Source organism: Gavia stellata, chromosome 1 (assembly GCF_030936135.1).
Source record: "Gavia stellata isolate bGavSte3 chromosome 1, bGavSte3.hap2, whole genome shotgun sequence".
Lineage (NCBI taxonomy): Eukaryota > Metazoa > Chordata > Aves > Gaviiformes > Gaviidae > Gavia > Gavia stellata.
This window is the reverse complement of record NC_082594.1, coordinates 19,733,029-19,746,928: the sequence shown is the minus strand read 5'-3', so window position 1 is coordinate 19,746,928 and position 13,900 is coordinate 19,733,029. Positions and strand designations below refer to the sequence as shown.

Sequence of the window (13,900 nt, the reverse complement as noted above, 5' to 3'; positions counted from 1 at the left end):
AAGCTAAAGTTCACTTGAGTGCCTTCTTCAAACTTTGCTATGCTATTATGTCTACTACCTCAGATATATTTATAGTCTGATAGCACCTTAACACCTCAAAGTATTTTGAGATTCTCCTCTTCTCTCATAGGTTTCAAGTGGGAGCACACATGGTATCTCTTATCAGGAATACATAGCACATGCAGTAAAGTTACATGTGCTTTAACTCCAGCAGCGTGTAACTGCCACGCATGAAAACTTCAGTTTCCTAGTCTCATTTGAGTTTGAAACTTCTACCATGACTTCCTAGTACCTCATTAAGATTATTTCAGTATTTCCTTAGTATCTTAAGGCTTCAGACAGCCTTCCTTAATTGACATTTTGTTGCATTTCTCCTTCCACAAACATATCACAAGAACATCTAAAGATCTTCTTGCCTTTCCTTTTTTGCTTTCACTTCTTCCACATCACACCTTCAGAGATGTTGATTTTTATATTGTGAGTCTTCATCACATCTCACTTTTGAACCATGTTACCTCCTCCACTTTATATTCTCTACAAAGGGTCTGTAAAGTCTGTTTTTCGTGTCCTTGACCTGAAAAGGTGTATCACACTTCCTTAGTTGACTCCTGATGAGTTTCCATGCTTCACTGCCCTTATGTCTTTATCCTTCGGGTTCCTATCTGCAATTCTTTAATGGCCAAGTTCATGAGACTGTACAGTTTCAGGTTCCATTTCTTTTTACTATAATGGCTGTTCAGAGTGTTCACATTCTTTCATACTCATTCCTGCTCTAAACTGCTATAAAATGATTCCTTACTCTCATTTGCATCAATACATTTATTTGTGGAGCCATCTTGCAAAAATGGCTCAATGAAATTATGTCTTTTAAAAAAAAGCTGAAAGAACTGTACCAGCACAAGTTGGGGCAGACATGGGGAGGAAGACAGTAATGAAGTTTTACAGAGGTATACAGCTCTTGAAACATATTCACCTACATCTGCATTAATGACCTGGTTCAGATCAGGGAAATTCTGAACTGCATCCTCAACTTACAAGGTGTTGGTTCTGTTTTTGGAGCAGTTTTGATGCACAAGAACTAGATTCCATTCAGAGAAACAAAACCTAAGTTCCACTCCAAAAGCACTTGAAACTCATCTACATGGACTTCTGTTTATCTACCTGTACTTCTCCAAGACCTTTGATATGGTCCCCCCCAACATACTTGCTGTTAAATGGGAGACATATGGATTTGATGGATAAAGAATTGGCTGGATGGTTGTGTCCAAAGAATTATAGTTAACGGCTCAATGTCCAAGTGGAAACCAGTAATGAGCCGTGTCCCTCGAGCGTCTGTACTGGGACTGATACTATTTAATATCTTCATCAACGACATACCGTGATTAAGTGCACACTCAGCAAGTTTACAGAGAACACCGAGCTGAGTGGTGCAGTTGATAAGCTAGAAGGAAGGGATGCCATCCAGAGTGACCTTGACAGGCTTGAGGAATGGGCCTGCATGAACCTCATGAAGCTCAACAAAGCCAAGTACAAGGTCTTTCACCCAGGTCAGGGCGATCCTCAATATCAGTACAAAGTGGAGTATGAATGGATTGAGAGCAGCCCTGCAGAAAAGGGCTTGGGGATACTGGTAGATGAAGAATTGGACATGAGCCAGCAATGTGTGCTTGCAGCCCAGAAAGCCAATCATATCCTGGGCTGCATGAAAAGAAGTGTGGCCAGCAGGTGAAGAGAGGTGATTCTGCCCCTCTGCTCTGTTGAGACCCCACCTGGAGTACTGCGTCCAGATCTTGGGTCCCCAGTACAAGACAGACATGGGCCTGTTAGAGCAGGTCCAGAGGAGGGCCACAAAAAATGACAGGAGGCTGGAACACCTTTCCTGTGAAGAAAGGCAAAGAGAGTTGGGGTTGTTCAGCCTGGAGAAGAGAAGGCTCCGGGGAGACCTTATTGTGGCCTTTCAATATATGAAGGGGGCTTACAAGAAAGATGGAGAGATACTTTTTATCAAGACCTGTAGCAACAGGGCAAGGGGCAACGGTCTTAAATTGAAAGACAGTAGATTTAGATTGGACATGAGGAATAAGTTTATGATGAAAGTGGCAAGACACTGCAACAGGCTGCCCAGAGATGTGGGATGCCCCATCGCTGGAAGTGTTCAAGGTCAGGCTGGACAGGGCTTTGAGCAACCTGGGCTAGTGAAAGATGTCCCTGCCCGTGGCAGGGTGGTTGGACTAGATGATCTTTAAAGGTCCCTTCCAAACCAAACTATTCTATCAAATGTACTCCAATGCTTACTGGGGACATTAGGTTCTGAATTAATGTGCTGGACAGAAGTTTCTCTGTCATGCACCTACTGCTTCCCATACAGTGGAGGCATTCTTAGCTGAGGGGAACAGACAAACACCGATCCAGAAGAAATCTTCCAAACCACACACAGAATCATAGAATCATTTAGGTTGCAAAAGACCTTTAAGATCAAGCCCAACGGTAAACCTAACCCTGCCAAGTCCACCACTAAACCATGTCCTTAAGCACATCACCCACACATCTTTTGAATACCTCCAGGGATGGTGACTCAACTACTTCCCTGGGCAGTTTGCTCCAATACCTGACAACACCTTCAGTGAAGAAACGTTTCCTAACATCTAGTCTAAACCTCCCCTGGCATAACTTGAGGCCGTTTCCTCTCACCCTATCACTTGTTACTTGGGAAAAGAGACCAACACCCACCTTGCTATAACACCCTTTCAGGTAGTTGTAGAGAGCAACAAGGCCTCCCCTGAGCCTCCTTTTCTCCAGACTGAACAACCCAAGTTTCCTCAGCTGCTCCTCATAGGACTTGCTCTCTAGACCCTTCACCAGCTCTGCTGCTCTTCTTTGGACACACTCAAGCATGTCAATGTCCTCCTTGTAGTGAGGGGCCCAAAACTGAACACAGTATTCAAGGTGCAGCCTCATCAGTGCCGAGTACAGGGGAACTATCACTTCCCTAGTCCTCCTGGTCACACTATTTCTGACACAAATACATATAATGTATTTGCGAGAGCCTCAATATCAAACAGTTTTGATCTAGTATTTTTCTAAGAACATACAGATGTCACATGTCCCAATTCCTTTGTCACTAGGGAAAAAAAGAAGTATCAGGAAACAATACATGTTTGCATTTTCAAGGCTTCAAATCCTCTATGTAGGAAGCAAACATGAGTAACAGGTTTTGTCCAAGATGCAAGCTAGAATGCCTTTAGGTAATGGGCTAGTTCTGAGATTTGCAAAACTGCTCTGTAAACTGAGGTATTACGTCCTTAAGCGAAGTTTTCACATTCAACAAATGCCAACTAGCAAATATCTAAAGAAAGTTGTGGTATCTGAAAACGAAGTTTGCTATCCAACTTCTTACATCCTATTTCTGAACTATAAGCAGTGTTTTTCAATCCATGATCTTCAAATTACATAAAAATCAAAGCATTTTTATCATCAGTAGGCTTAAATTAACTAAGCAGGCATCTTCATGTCTATTGAAAATACTTTAGAAATCTGGATATCAGAACAGATGGAATGCCACTGATCCAGAAAAGATGAATCTATCCTTAGCAAAATTAGACTGGAATTGCGAAGAATATGTTAAACATATTTAAATACTTCCTGTCATATTGTCAAAGTTTCTAATAGGCAGGGTTAGCTTCTACTGACAAGGTTTTCTAGAAGAAAAGGAGGCAAATTCCAGGGAAAAAGAACAAAATTGAAACGTATCTTGAACACCTTTCCTTTACATCTTTGTAAGTACAAAAAACTGTAAATGATCCACACCTACCGTGTCTCAGGCTTTTTCTTGTGTAAAAGCCATTTCCACTATAGCTGTCTTCCCTCTTTCCTCCTCTTGTTTCTTCTTCTCATGTTCTTTGCCATTTTTCTAATTCCTCTCGTTTGGTATTTTTCTCCTTCCCTTTTAACCTGTTGTAGCCCTTCCTGCTTCCTTTTGAACCCACTGGTCTATTTTTCACATACAAAGACCACAGCCATAAAAAAAATCCTATATATGTACACCTTGAAATACATCTCTCATATCCACTTGTAAACATATTTTTTCCTCCCTTCTGAGGGAGTCTTTTTCATCAAGGCCCTAAAAGGACTCCCAGCCACTAATCCTGTTTCTCTGAACTCAATCTATTTCAATACAGCTGTGGTCCCAGCCTATCAGACTTCATACTGGCAAAATTCTGGTGTGTCTCTGTTAATCACACCAAAAATAAAAGTTCAGTAGTTTAAGGGAAAGCACATGCTGATTTTCTTAAGGTGCATTTTCTCAAAGAAAAACAAAGGCACTACTTTAAGGTAACAAATGATTTAAGTTCTCATCCATGAATACCTGACCATCTGTGATAATGTAATTATTATACCCCAGGTCTAAGGGATCAATTAGCAATAGCGGGAATGTTGGTTTTAAAACATTAGGAACTGAATTTCTAAATTATTCCGTGAGACATCCAGACTAGAAAAACTTCCCAGCTTTCAACTTCAGAAGTCAAATTTTGAAATCAGTTTCAAGATTAACACAAAAAACCCACAACCTAACATCCTACTTCAAGCCTAACTTCATACTGCCATTTCCATAATACAACATGAAAGGTATGAATACTTTTGCAAAAGTACATTTGGTAATATATGACCAAATTGAAGAACTGTGCTATTTAAATATTCATTGAAAAACAGGTTAAAAAAAATCCATGTGTTTTAATCAGCACATGAGCAAGTTAGGAAATCATGCATTAACAAGCGTCTACTGCACCTAGATTCTAACTGTTTTAAATTTTCCTTTTAAAATGACCCTAACTAGTCTGAAGTTAAACCTGTAGCAAAAGTGGTAATTTGGCTTCTTCCCCCACTTCTAGCCTAACTGGACAGCAGAGTACCAGCATATGTTGGAACTTGGAACGTTTTAAATTGCTTATGTGAAAGCTTAAATTCTGTAGACTAGCAGTTCCAGAAGACCATTCATGGCTGCCCCATTTGGCTTTTAGCAATATCTGTTTACTTGCTAAATCAGGAGACAATATACTGCTATTTACACAGAGATATAGAACAAAACCAGCCAATTCAAACTAATTAATATTGTATGAAAGAAATACGTATTATCACAGGTGACTAAACAGCAATTATAGAGTGTATATAACTTACTGCAGGAATATGCAAGTCCACAAGTAACTTGGACCCCATTGTGTTAAGCATTGTAAATTATCGATAACTGCTCAGTATGCAATGAATTATGACTACTAGCTACTTACAACTTAAGGTCAGGCTTTCAAATTCAGGTTTTTTGCATGTCAAGTTATATTCAGATGGCAAGACAAGAGACCAGCAAAATAATACTTAAATAACTTTGATGCATTATACAGTCACAGAACTTCACAAAAAAGTACAAAAAGTTACATAGATACACTAACCTTTATTTGTATCAATTAAAAGGGGTACGTTTAAGTCATAAAGACAGCTTTGCTTTAGATACAAATAATTGTGTCTCAAAATATCTGAAGGTGTCACTAACTGCTAAACTGGGATAGTCTACCTACTTAATACATTATGTCATTGAGCATATTTTATTCCAGAGTCACAGATAAGATTCTGATGGGGATGAAGGGAAGCAAGATCTTCCATATGAGTTAAGCTAAAAAACTAAGCAGCGCCACTGCCAAAAATATTTTAATCATTCTTTATTTTCAGCTTTTAAGGAAATGTTCAGAATTGCAACTTACCAGGATTATGATGAGTCACAGATTCTCCATTTTGAAATACATCTCCAGCCACATTCATTCTACCAGGATTGAAAGGTCCTACACCAGTCTTGGTCTGTGAAGTCAAAGATGGGGTGTATGTTTGCATATTAACACCAAAATTACTTGACTGCAGTCCGTTAGATACATCTCCCAAGTTGGCATTCTGCAGTGATGTAACATGTGTAATCATTAAGTTCATGTCACGCCCTTCAGCATTTTCTAAATGACCATCACTCACAGAGCTCATGGTACCTGTTTCTAATGTAGTAACATTAGCAATCTGAATTTCAGAGTCTGGTTCTGTGGTTATACCACTACTACCTATTCCTGAATTTACCTTACTTCTTGAAAAACTGGAAGCTGAGAATTCCATATCGTTGGTTCTATTTTTACACTCTGGAAGTCTTCGTTCATTAAAACTGGAAGCATTCTTCTCTTGACCTTGATTTGTTTCAATGTCTTCTTCATCATCAATAATAATAGTTTCACTTATACTCCCTTTTTGAGAATTTAAGTCTTTTGGAGGAGGAAGCATTTTGCAATCATTCCCTTGAAGTTCTTCATTTTTTGATGATGTAAAAGCAGTGTTCCTTTGATCTGCTATCAGTGACGTAGAATTTTGTGGAGGTTGTATAGGTTCAATAAACACTACATCATCATCATCTTCTACAGGTGAGCTTTGGAATTTATTAGGTCTGGAAACTAAAGAACTTGGTGGACCTCCAAATGTATTTCCTACATTTGCAAGACCTGCTGCCATGGTGGTATTCCCTAGTAGACCAGGAGTATGTTCAGACAGTTCTAATCCTCCCAGAGGACTTGTGTCCATTCCAGGTCAGCTGTTTAAAGAAAAACATAAAGCAAGAAAAAACACACCTAACTTCAGAGTAAGATGTAACTTTCCAATAACAGTTCTTAAAAATAACCACAGAATTAATAGTTCCAGCTTTTGCTTTGTTTTCTTCCCGAGATCATGTAAAGAAAAAACAAAGTTTCTCTATGCTCTTTGAATGCCTTAACATTCATTTATTTTCTAATCCTATACTAGCAAAAAAATACTGCCATTACCAACATTTCCCACAAAATAGCTACACATCATTATGTTTAGCAATACACAGGAAATAGAATTTTTGATGGTATTTATAACATGATCCTGATTTCTCAGTCCCTTTCCCACCATGTAGACAATGGCTCTCTAACACTGCTATTGCTAGACTGCAAAGCAAGACAGACATGAAGAAAGAAAATTTGAATCCCTATTAAATTTCATTCCTACTAGAAATGTTAGTTTCAATATCGATAAACTTATACAATAAAAGACTGAAGCACATATCCAGACGCCTAGCAAAACAACAAAAAAAAGCAACTTCATTTTGCATATTAACAACTTTGACATTCAACTGATTTTTCCCCCAATCCTACACTGCCGAAGCTCCTTAGGTAGCCCAAATATAACTGGAACACAGAAGTAAGCAAAAGAGATATGGAACTGCTGCACATGATGAGAACAGATACACTATTGAGCAGCAGAAGATGCACAGCAACCTCTCATTTCTAGCCACTACCAGAGGCAGCTTATTTGAGGTCCTAATTTACTACCTCATGTTCCACTGCAACTTTCAAAAACTTTGCAATGCTTCTTCAGGCTCCTTCCCAACAGCTACTTTCCCTGGTGGTTTCTGTTTGCTTTCAGTAATTGTTCAGTTTGGGGAATCTGTTGTTTATAATTGTCAATTCTAACACGAATTAAAAAATTATAAAAGGCAACCTGCATAGATGATTTCTGTACCTGTCATTCCAAATCTGTATAAAATCAGTGCTAAAGGACCTAAGATCTCTCTAAAAAAACATCTGTACTAAAAATCGGTAAATTAAATTGATCTTGATATACACAACAAGAAAAATACAGACATAATTACATAGTAATTTGGGTATGTCTTGGAGTATACACTAATGTGTGACATCACTCAGCTTTTGTGAACAGCTAGAAATAGCTTTCTGTGCTTTTTTATAAATCCTTTATAAAGGAAGGTAAATAGAGGAAGTAGCAATATCCTGCTCATCAATACTTACCCATCCAGAAATCCACTGCAATCTGTTTACCTTAATAAGTTGCTCCAAGAGTTTTTATTTTCTTTCCTGTGGGGAACCTGCTCTTCTCGTATCAACTTGCTGCCCTCCACAAAAGCAGTGTGTTCTGAAACAGGGTTAAAACAAACATTACATAGCTGAAACAGTTTCTTCATCTCAAACCTCTTTTACCAGCTATACTCATTACACTGACTTCCTTCCAAATTTACAAACCTGACTTTTAGCACTACCATCCTACAACATTAAAGAGATAATGTCAGCCTATACAATCATTGCCCTAAGTAAAGCAGGAACAGTACTGTTTATTCTAGATTTTCCACTCTGTCACATCACATTTCCAGAATCCTTTGTTTGATGCTTTATAGATAGATGGAAAAAATGCAATGTTTGGTAAGAGACAGACAGACATAACTGCAATTAAGTAATTAAACTTAACTATAAAAAACTATAATTAAAAGTGTATCTGTAATAGAGTATTAAGGAAATAAATGATTCAAGTAAACTGAGCTAGAGAAAAGAAACCTTAGCAGTTACATTTCCTTGCTTTTTATCGTGTCAACCTCCTTGATGCTTGTAGCAGAATATACTCTGCTAAAATTAAGATATAGCAAAAGGAAAATTACAGAACATACATTACAAGTCATGCTTACAATGCAATATAAACCTTACATTGCTAATAATTTTCAAATTGTATATATGCACTGCAGTGATACTTAGCACAGGTTCAGGCATCCATCATTTATACTAACACATGTGATCATTCACAAGAGACTGAAAATGTTCAAAGTCCAGGACTATGTTTGTTCTTCAGGTTTTATAACAGTCATTAGGTTTCCCAGACTTGGCAGCATTTTTAAAATAGAGAGTATCAACTTGTGTAGTTATCTACTGTTTGAGGACAGCCCTTAAAATCCCCAAACAGTAAAGAGGCCCAGAGGAATAAAGCTCAAATATTCTTCTACGCATTTACAACGTTATGCAAGCCCCCTTGTCCATTAACTGAGCAGAAGCGAGGTGGGGGTGCAGGGAACCAAAGAGCAAAGCTGTGAACCAGATTAATCCTAGAAGAGAGGCGACCACCTTTTAATTCCTTCATATGGTAGCGTTACAGCCTAATGCCATTATGTAATAGCATTTGAACTGCAATAAAGGTAGCATTCTATTGGAACGAAAGAGGTTTTCTTACCAAAAAAAATATAGTATTATCAATGCAGTTGGCTTGTACCTCCCTGGAAATCAGTCAGTTACACTGAAAATTAATTTAATCCAATATTCTCTTTTACCTATCTTATTTTTCTCTCTAGGGCTGAATAATTCAAAGTTAGATTTCCCTACATCTCAGCTTTTGCTGAAAAGAATTCATTCAGTAACTGATTCTTAAAGTATCCCAGATTTATTCCACATGTTTTCTTTCTCTACAAGGACAAAAGCATCACAAGCACATAAAGGTTTTAATAAAGTTTTAAATATACCTGAACAGATGGGAGCAAAGAAGAAACGAGACTATGCCAAGACTACACCTTAGGCCTGACTCCAATCTTTGCTATTCCTATTTTTACAGATCCTTAATAGAAAGACAGACTTGGGCTGTATTACAGTACATGCACATAATATGTAGCAAAGACCCAAAACATGCATCTTTTTGCCTAAATACATTTATTTAGGCAAATAATAAGGCTTTAAAAACGGTTTTAATGACCTGTATTATCAGATATGACATAAAAATAAGAAAATTTTATGTGCTTAAATGTTAGTGCACATTATAAGTAAAATCTGCATCTATTTCCTCACAAATATCAGCTACTACCTCTGCAAAACTCAGTAACAAAATTACCCCAAAAAATCAGAAGTATTTTTTCCAAAAATTTCCAAAATGAGGTAGCTTGTTTTCTAAAAATGCTGGTACCAACGAGAAACACAAAGACTACATAGGCAATGTCACAGTCAGCATTTCTAAACGAACAACTACCAGAAAAGGAATGGCCTACAGAGTGAAAAGAATTGGTTTAGAATGCGAAACTAGGAAAAACCTCACACCTCACAACTGGTAACAGAGAAAGATGCTTAACAATAGAAATACAATTGCTAGAAACCTGTAAGACTGATTAGACTGATCACTGGATGAATTGTTGAGACCCAACAAAACACAAATTGCTGAAACCTAGTCTGCAGCAAATGCATGTTCAATACTGCTGCAGAACGAGCTCGAGGCTTTGTGGTAGCACACAGGCACCAAAATTACAGTTAAATGGAAACAGAGGCACTACCAATATACAACAGTCCTTCCTGAACCAGGCTTTGTGTGTTCTCCTTTTAAATTAGGCTACACCACTCATCTATAAAAGTCTTCATGATGAAATAAATTACAATCCCATAGCTACATTCAAGGCTTAACTGCTGGAAGAAATAAAAGGAAAATGCAGGCACTTCTCTGGAAGGATGGCAAATACTACAGCTTTTAAAGACAGACAGCTAGGTAACACTTCAGAGGCTAAGTCTTATCTCCATAGTTGAATGATAAAATAGAGTTTTAAATTTATCATGAATTGCAGAAATTGGGGTGGCATGTGGGTCTGCCTAAAAATAAAAAAAAAAAAAGTCAATTCTACTTTAACAAAAGCAGAAATTAGAATTTAAAAGCCTTTACTAAGTGCCATTAATAACAGCTGGGATGAAGGTGATAGAATAGCACAGTCACGGTTATGTACACTTGGAGCAAAGTCACAAAAATCAAAAGAAGTCACTAAAATCCAGCCAAAGCTACAGTTCCACCAGTGCAGGGCACTTGAAACAGACATCTAAAGTAGGACCAGCATGTGCAAGTGCTTCCATATTAAGGCTAGAAGCCTAAAAATAAAGAAGGAAAACTTGAAAGACTGCCATTGAGAGAATACGTGACTGAGACATCTTCAAAAGTGAATGGATGAACAAAATTCAGGAGACATTATTATACTAAGGTACAAACATAGGAACAAGAAAAGAGTGACTGATTTGCCCCAGTGAAGGAATACTACTTTTTGCTAAGAAAGCACAGTATCCTAACTAAATTATTTACCTCAACAGGTACTGTGCTACATTTAAATTCCATATACAAACTAGAAGAAATAGGGTATTAATGGTATACTATCAATTACTTCCACTCAATGGCGACAGCACATGCGAGATAAGGGGAACAACAGAGGCTGCAAAGTAGTAACAGAAGACTTCAACTACCGTTGTGCATGCAGACTAGGGGAAGACCAGGTCAGACCAAAAAAAAGAAAAAACCCCACCACTGAATCATGGAGACAAATTCTTACAGCCAGCTGCAACCAGCTACAAGACTTAACAGGACAAAAAACAACTCCTGATCTAATTCTGAGCCACGCAACTTAGTTCAAGATGTAATTATCCAGATCGCACTACAGAAGAGCGTATTTAAACTCCCAGGGGAATTAAAAAAAAAAAAATTCATTACATCAACATTTGACTTCAAAAAGGAGAATCACATAAGTGTGAGAAATCCAGTTAAAAGGAAATGAAATGGAGCAGCTAGAAGAACAAAAAGCTTCTTGAGAGCATGAAGGCCATTTAAAAACCTCACCATATTAAGTATACAATTAAATACCTCAAAAAACCATTAAGACTACTATCAGGAAGGCTCTGAGCTAAAAAGATGATGGAGTTGTATGTGAAACTTCACCCTAGTACATTTGCCGTATTCTTTACCTTTTGCTAGACATGGTTCAAGACAGGCTAGTGAGCTATGTCAGAGCAAAGGTTTGTCTAAAATGCAAATCATAGCCAATTTTACAAACAGTAAAATTTTCCTAAAGGAGTACCCAAGAAGCCTGAACCACAGCAGAAAACATGGAATAAACTCTTTGCATTGATGTTCAGTACAGAAAAGATCAGGGAAGACCACACCTAAGCTCTTTTTCTAGGAGTCAATTCAGAGGAAAAAAATGTCATATCAAAGTGCTAACATAGGCGTATTTTAGAAAAAAATCACTGGGGCCACATGGCATTCACATAAGATTTCCAAAGACAGTCAGCAATCTGGTATTTCAGTATCTGTAACCAATTACTTAAGCAGAAGGTGATAACAATTACCCAAATAATTACAGACTACAGTCCTAACTCCATCACTAGACAGACTGATAAAAACTACAGCTGAATAAATATTCAAAAGAAAAAATAATATATGGGGAAAGAATTAACATGGATTTTGCAAAGAAAAAGTAATGCCTCACAGGACTACCGGTCAGATCTTTTGAAGGGTTCATATACTTTTTGACCAACCCTGATTAAATTGGTGTACAGCACGTAAGACTTCCAAAAGGCATTCAAACACATTCCTCACTGAAGACTGCAGTTGAAATTATCTATAATGAAGATTTGGGAAAGGGTTCTCTGGGGGATTTGTAATTATTTAAAGAGAAAAATATCATGTTATCATGTGTTGTTTGCTGTTATCACAATAAAGAGAAGTTACCAGAGGGGTTCCAAAATAAAATTATATAGGTCAACATACATAAATCAACCATAAGAGACAGTGACTACCAAAGTGACAGTTCCCTAAGCATACAAAATTATTCACAGCAGCTGAAAACAGAAACTGCTTGTAGAGAACTACAGAAGGATATCGCAGAGCTGAATGCTCAGACAGTATGACAGGCAACATCACTAGTGATAAATGCAAGGTAATGAACAGGGAGAAGAGAGTAACTACATATATAACAATTCCTCTAAAGTGGAAGTCTAAGATCCAAGTTGCAACTCTCTCAAAATCAAATCTACTCAAATCATCACTGACCAAAGAGGAAAAACAATATAAAAGAAGAAGAATCAAGAACAATACAGAACACATCGGTCACTACATAAGCAAGATGCTGCTGAGCTATGTTTTTTTATCAGAGTTGTTCAGGTCACCCCCTTTTCAGAGAAGGCCAGAAATGCAACCAGTTCAAATAGGGATTGGGCAAACATGAAAATAAATGCACTGATGACTGTTAAACACAGTGGTCCAAAGCCAACTCTATGAAAGTCCTTAGCCAGCCAGCTGCTGAAAACCAGCATACACCTGCAGAAAAATCATGCTATAACTGCCAAGTTTCTATTCCTAGACATCACTGTTGCAAACATGTTACTGAATTGTCTACTAAACTAGTACAGCAGTTAATCTAACCTAGTAGAAGAATAGTAATATTCTTACATGCAGAAGAAATGTCACTAGCCTCATGGAAGCTTTATCCACTTACTCAAAATCTGAATTTTGTCCTATGGCTGTCCGGCTGACTTCAGCTGGGGAATGGGTATCAACATTTAAGCAAAACAATCAGGTAAGAGATGAATCTGAACACGTCTCAATGTTCTGTGAGGCTATACGGTTCTAATGATCAATTCCTGACCCTGACATTTCTTTGATCATAACATAATTTAATTCCTTAATTCAGCTACTTCCAAGAGTTCTTATCCTTCCTTATTATAGAAAGCCACTTTTTATCATTTGACTTTTCGTAAGTCTGATGATCAAAACCTCAGTCTATTGTAAAGACTGTATGGAGCTATCAAGCAGCTCTTTCTCAAGCTTAGCTTAATAGTATGATGTAACATCTTGCTACAACCCAGGAACATTCATTCCCTACACAACCAGATGCAACCTACGCACCATGGCTTTCTTGGGTATGAACCATCAACTGAACCCCAGGGGCTGACCAAATGTATGCCACAGTTCACACCAGAAGTGAAGTAAACCCCTCCAATTAAAATTACCTTTAAGAAGCTGTTTTACGCTGCAACTGAGGCAGTGTAATAGCTCAACTATACCCACTCATAAGGACTGAAAAATGCTAGAAAAGCAGAAGTAATACAACATTTTTACATGGTTGCAATTTAAGTCAGCTTTAAGCTAAATCTGAATGCTGCTACTGCAGTCCAGTCTCAATTTGGGTAGTGAATAATATATACTGTGTATGAACAGACACCTACCTATGCGAGTAGAACTCCATGTTAGAAAAAAAAAAAAAGGAGTTGCAGGGCCCTTCTGGGTCATCAGA

General features: G+C 37.8%; 1 protein-coding gene across 1 annotated transcript in view; it reads right to left on the bottom strand.

Annotated features, from left to right (window-relative positions):
• Nucleotides 1-7,900, bottom strand: part of ZMYM2 (zinc finger MYM-type containing 2) — a 72,504-nt gene extending 64,604 nt beyond the window's left edge. Inside the window, exons 1-2 of the mRNA XM_059824586.1 lie at nt 7,875-7,900; nt 5,751-6,610 (exon numbers count right to left, since the gene is read on the bottom strand). Coding sequence (XP_059680569.1) covers nt 5,751-6,600 — 850 coding nt within the window. The 5' untranslated portion in view covers nt 6,601-6,610; nt 7,875-7,900. The remainder of the gene's footprint in view (nt 1-5,750; nt 6,611-7,874) is intronic.
• Between the last annotated feature and the right edge of the window lie 6,000 nt (nt 7,901-13,900).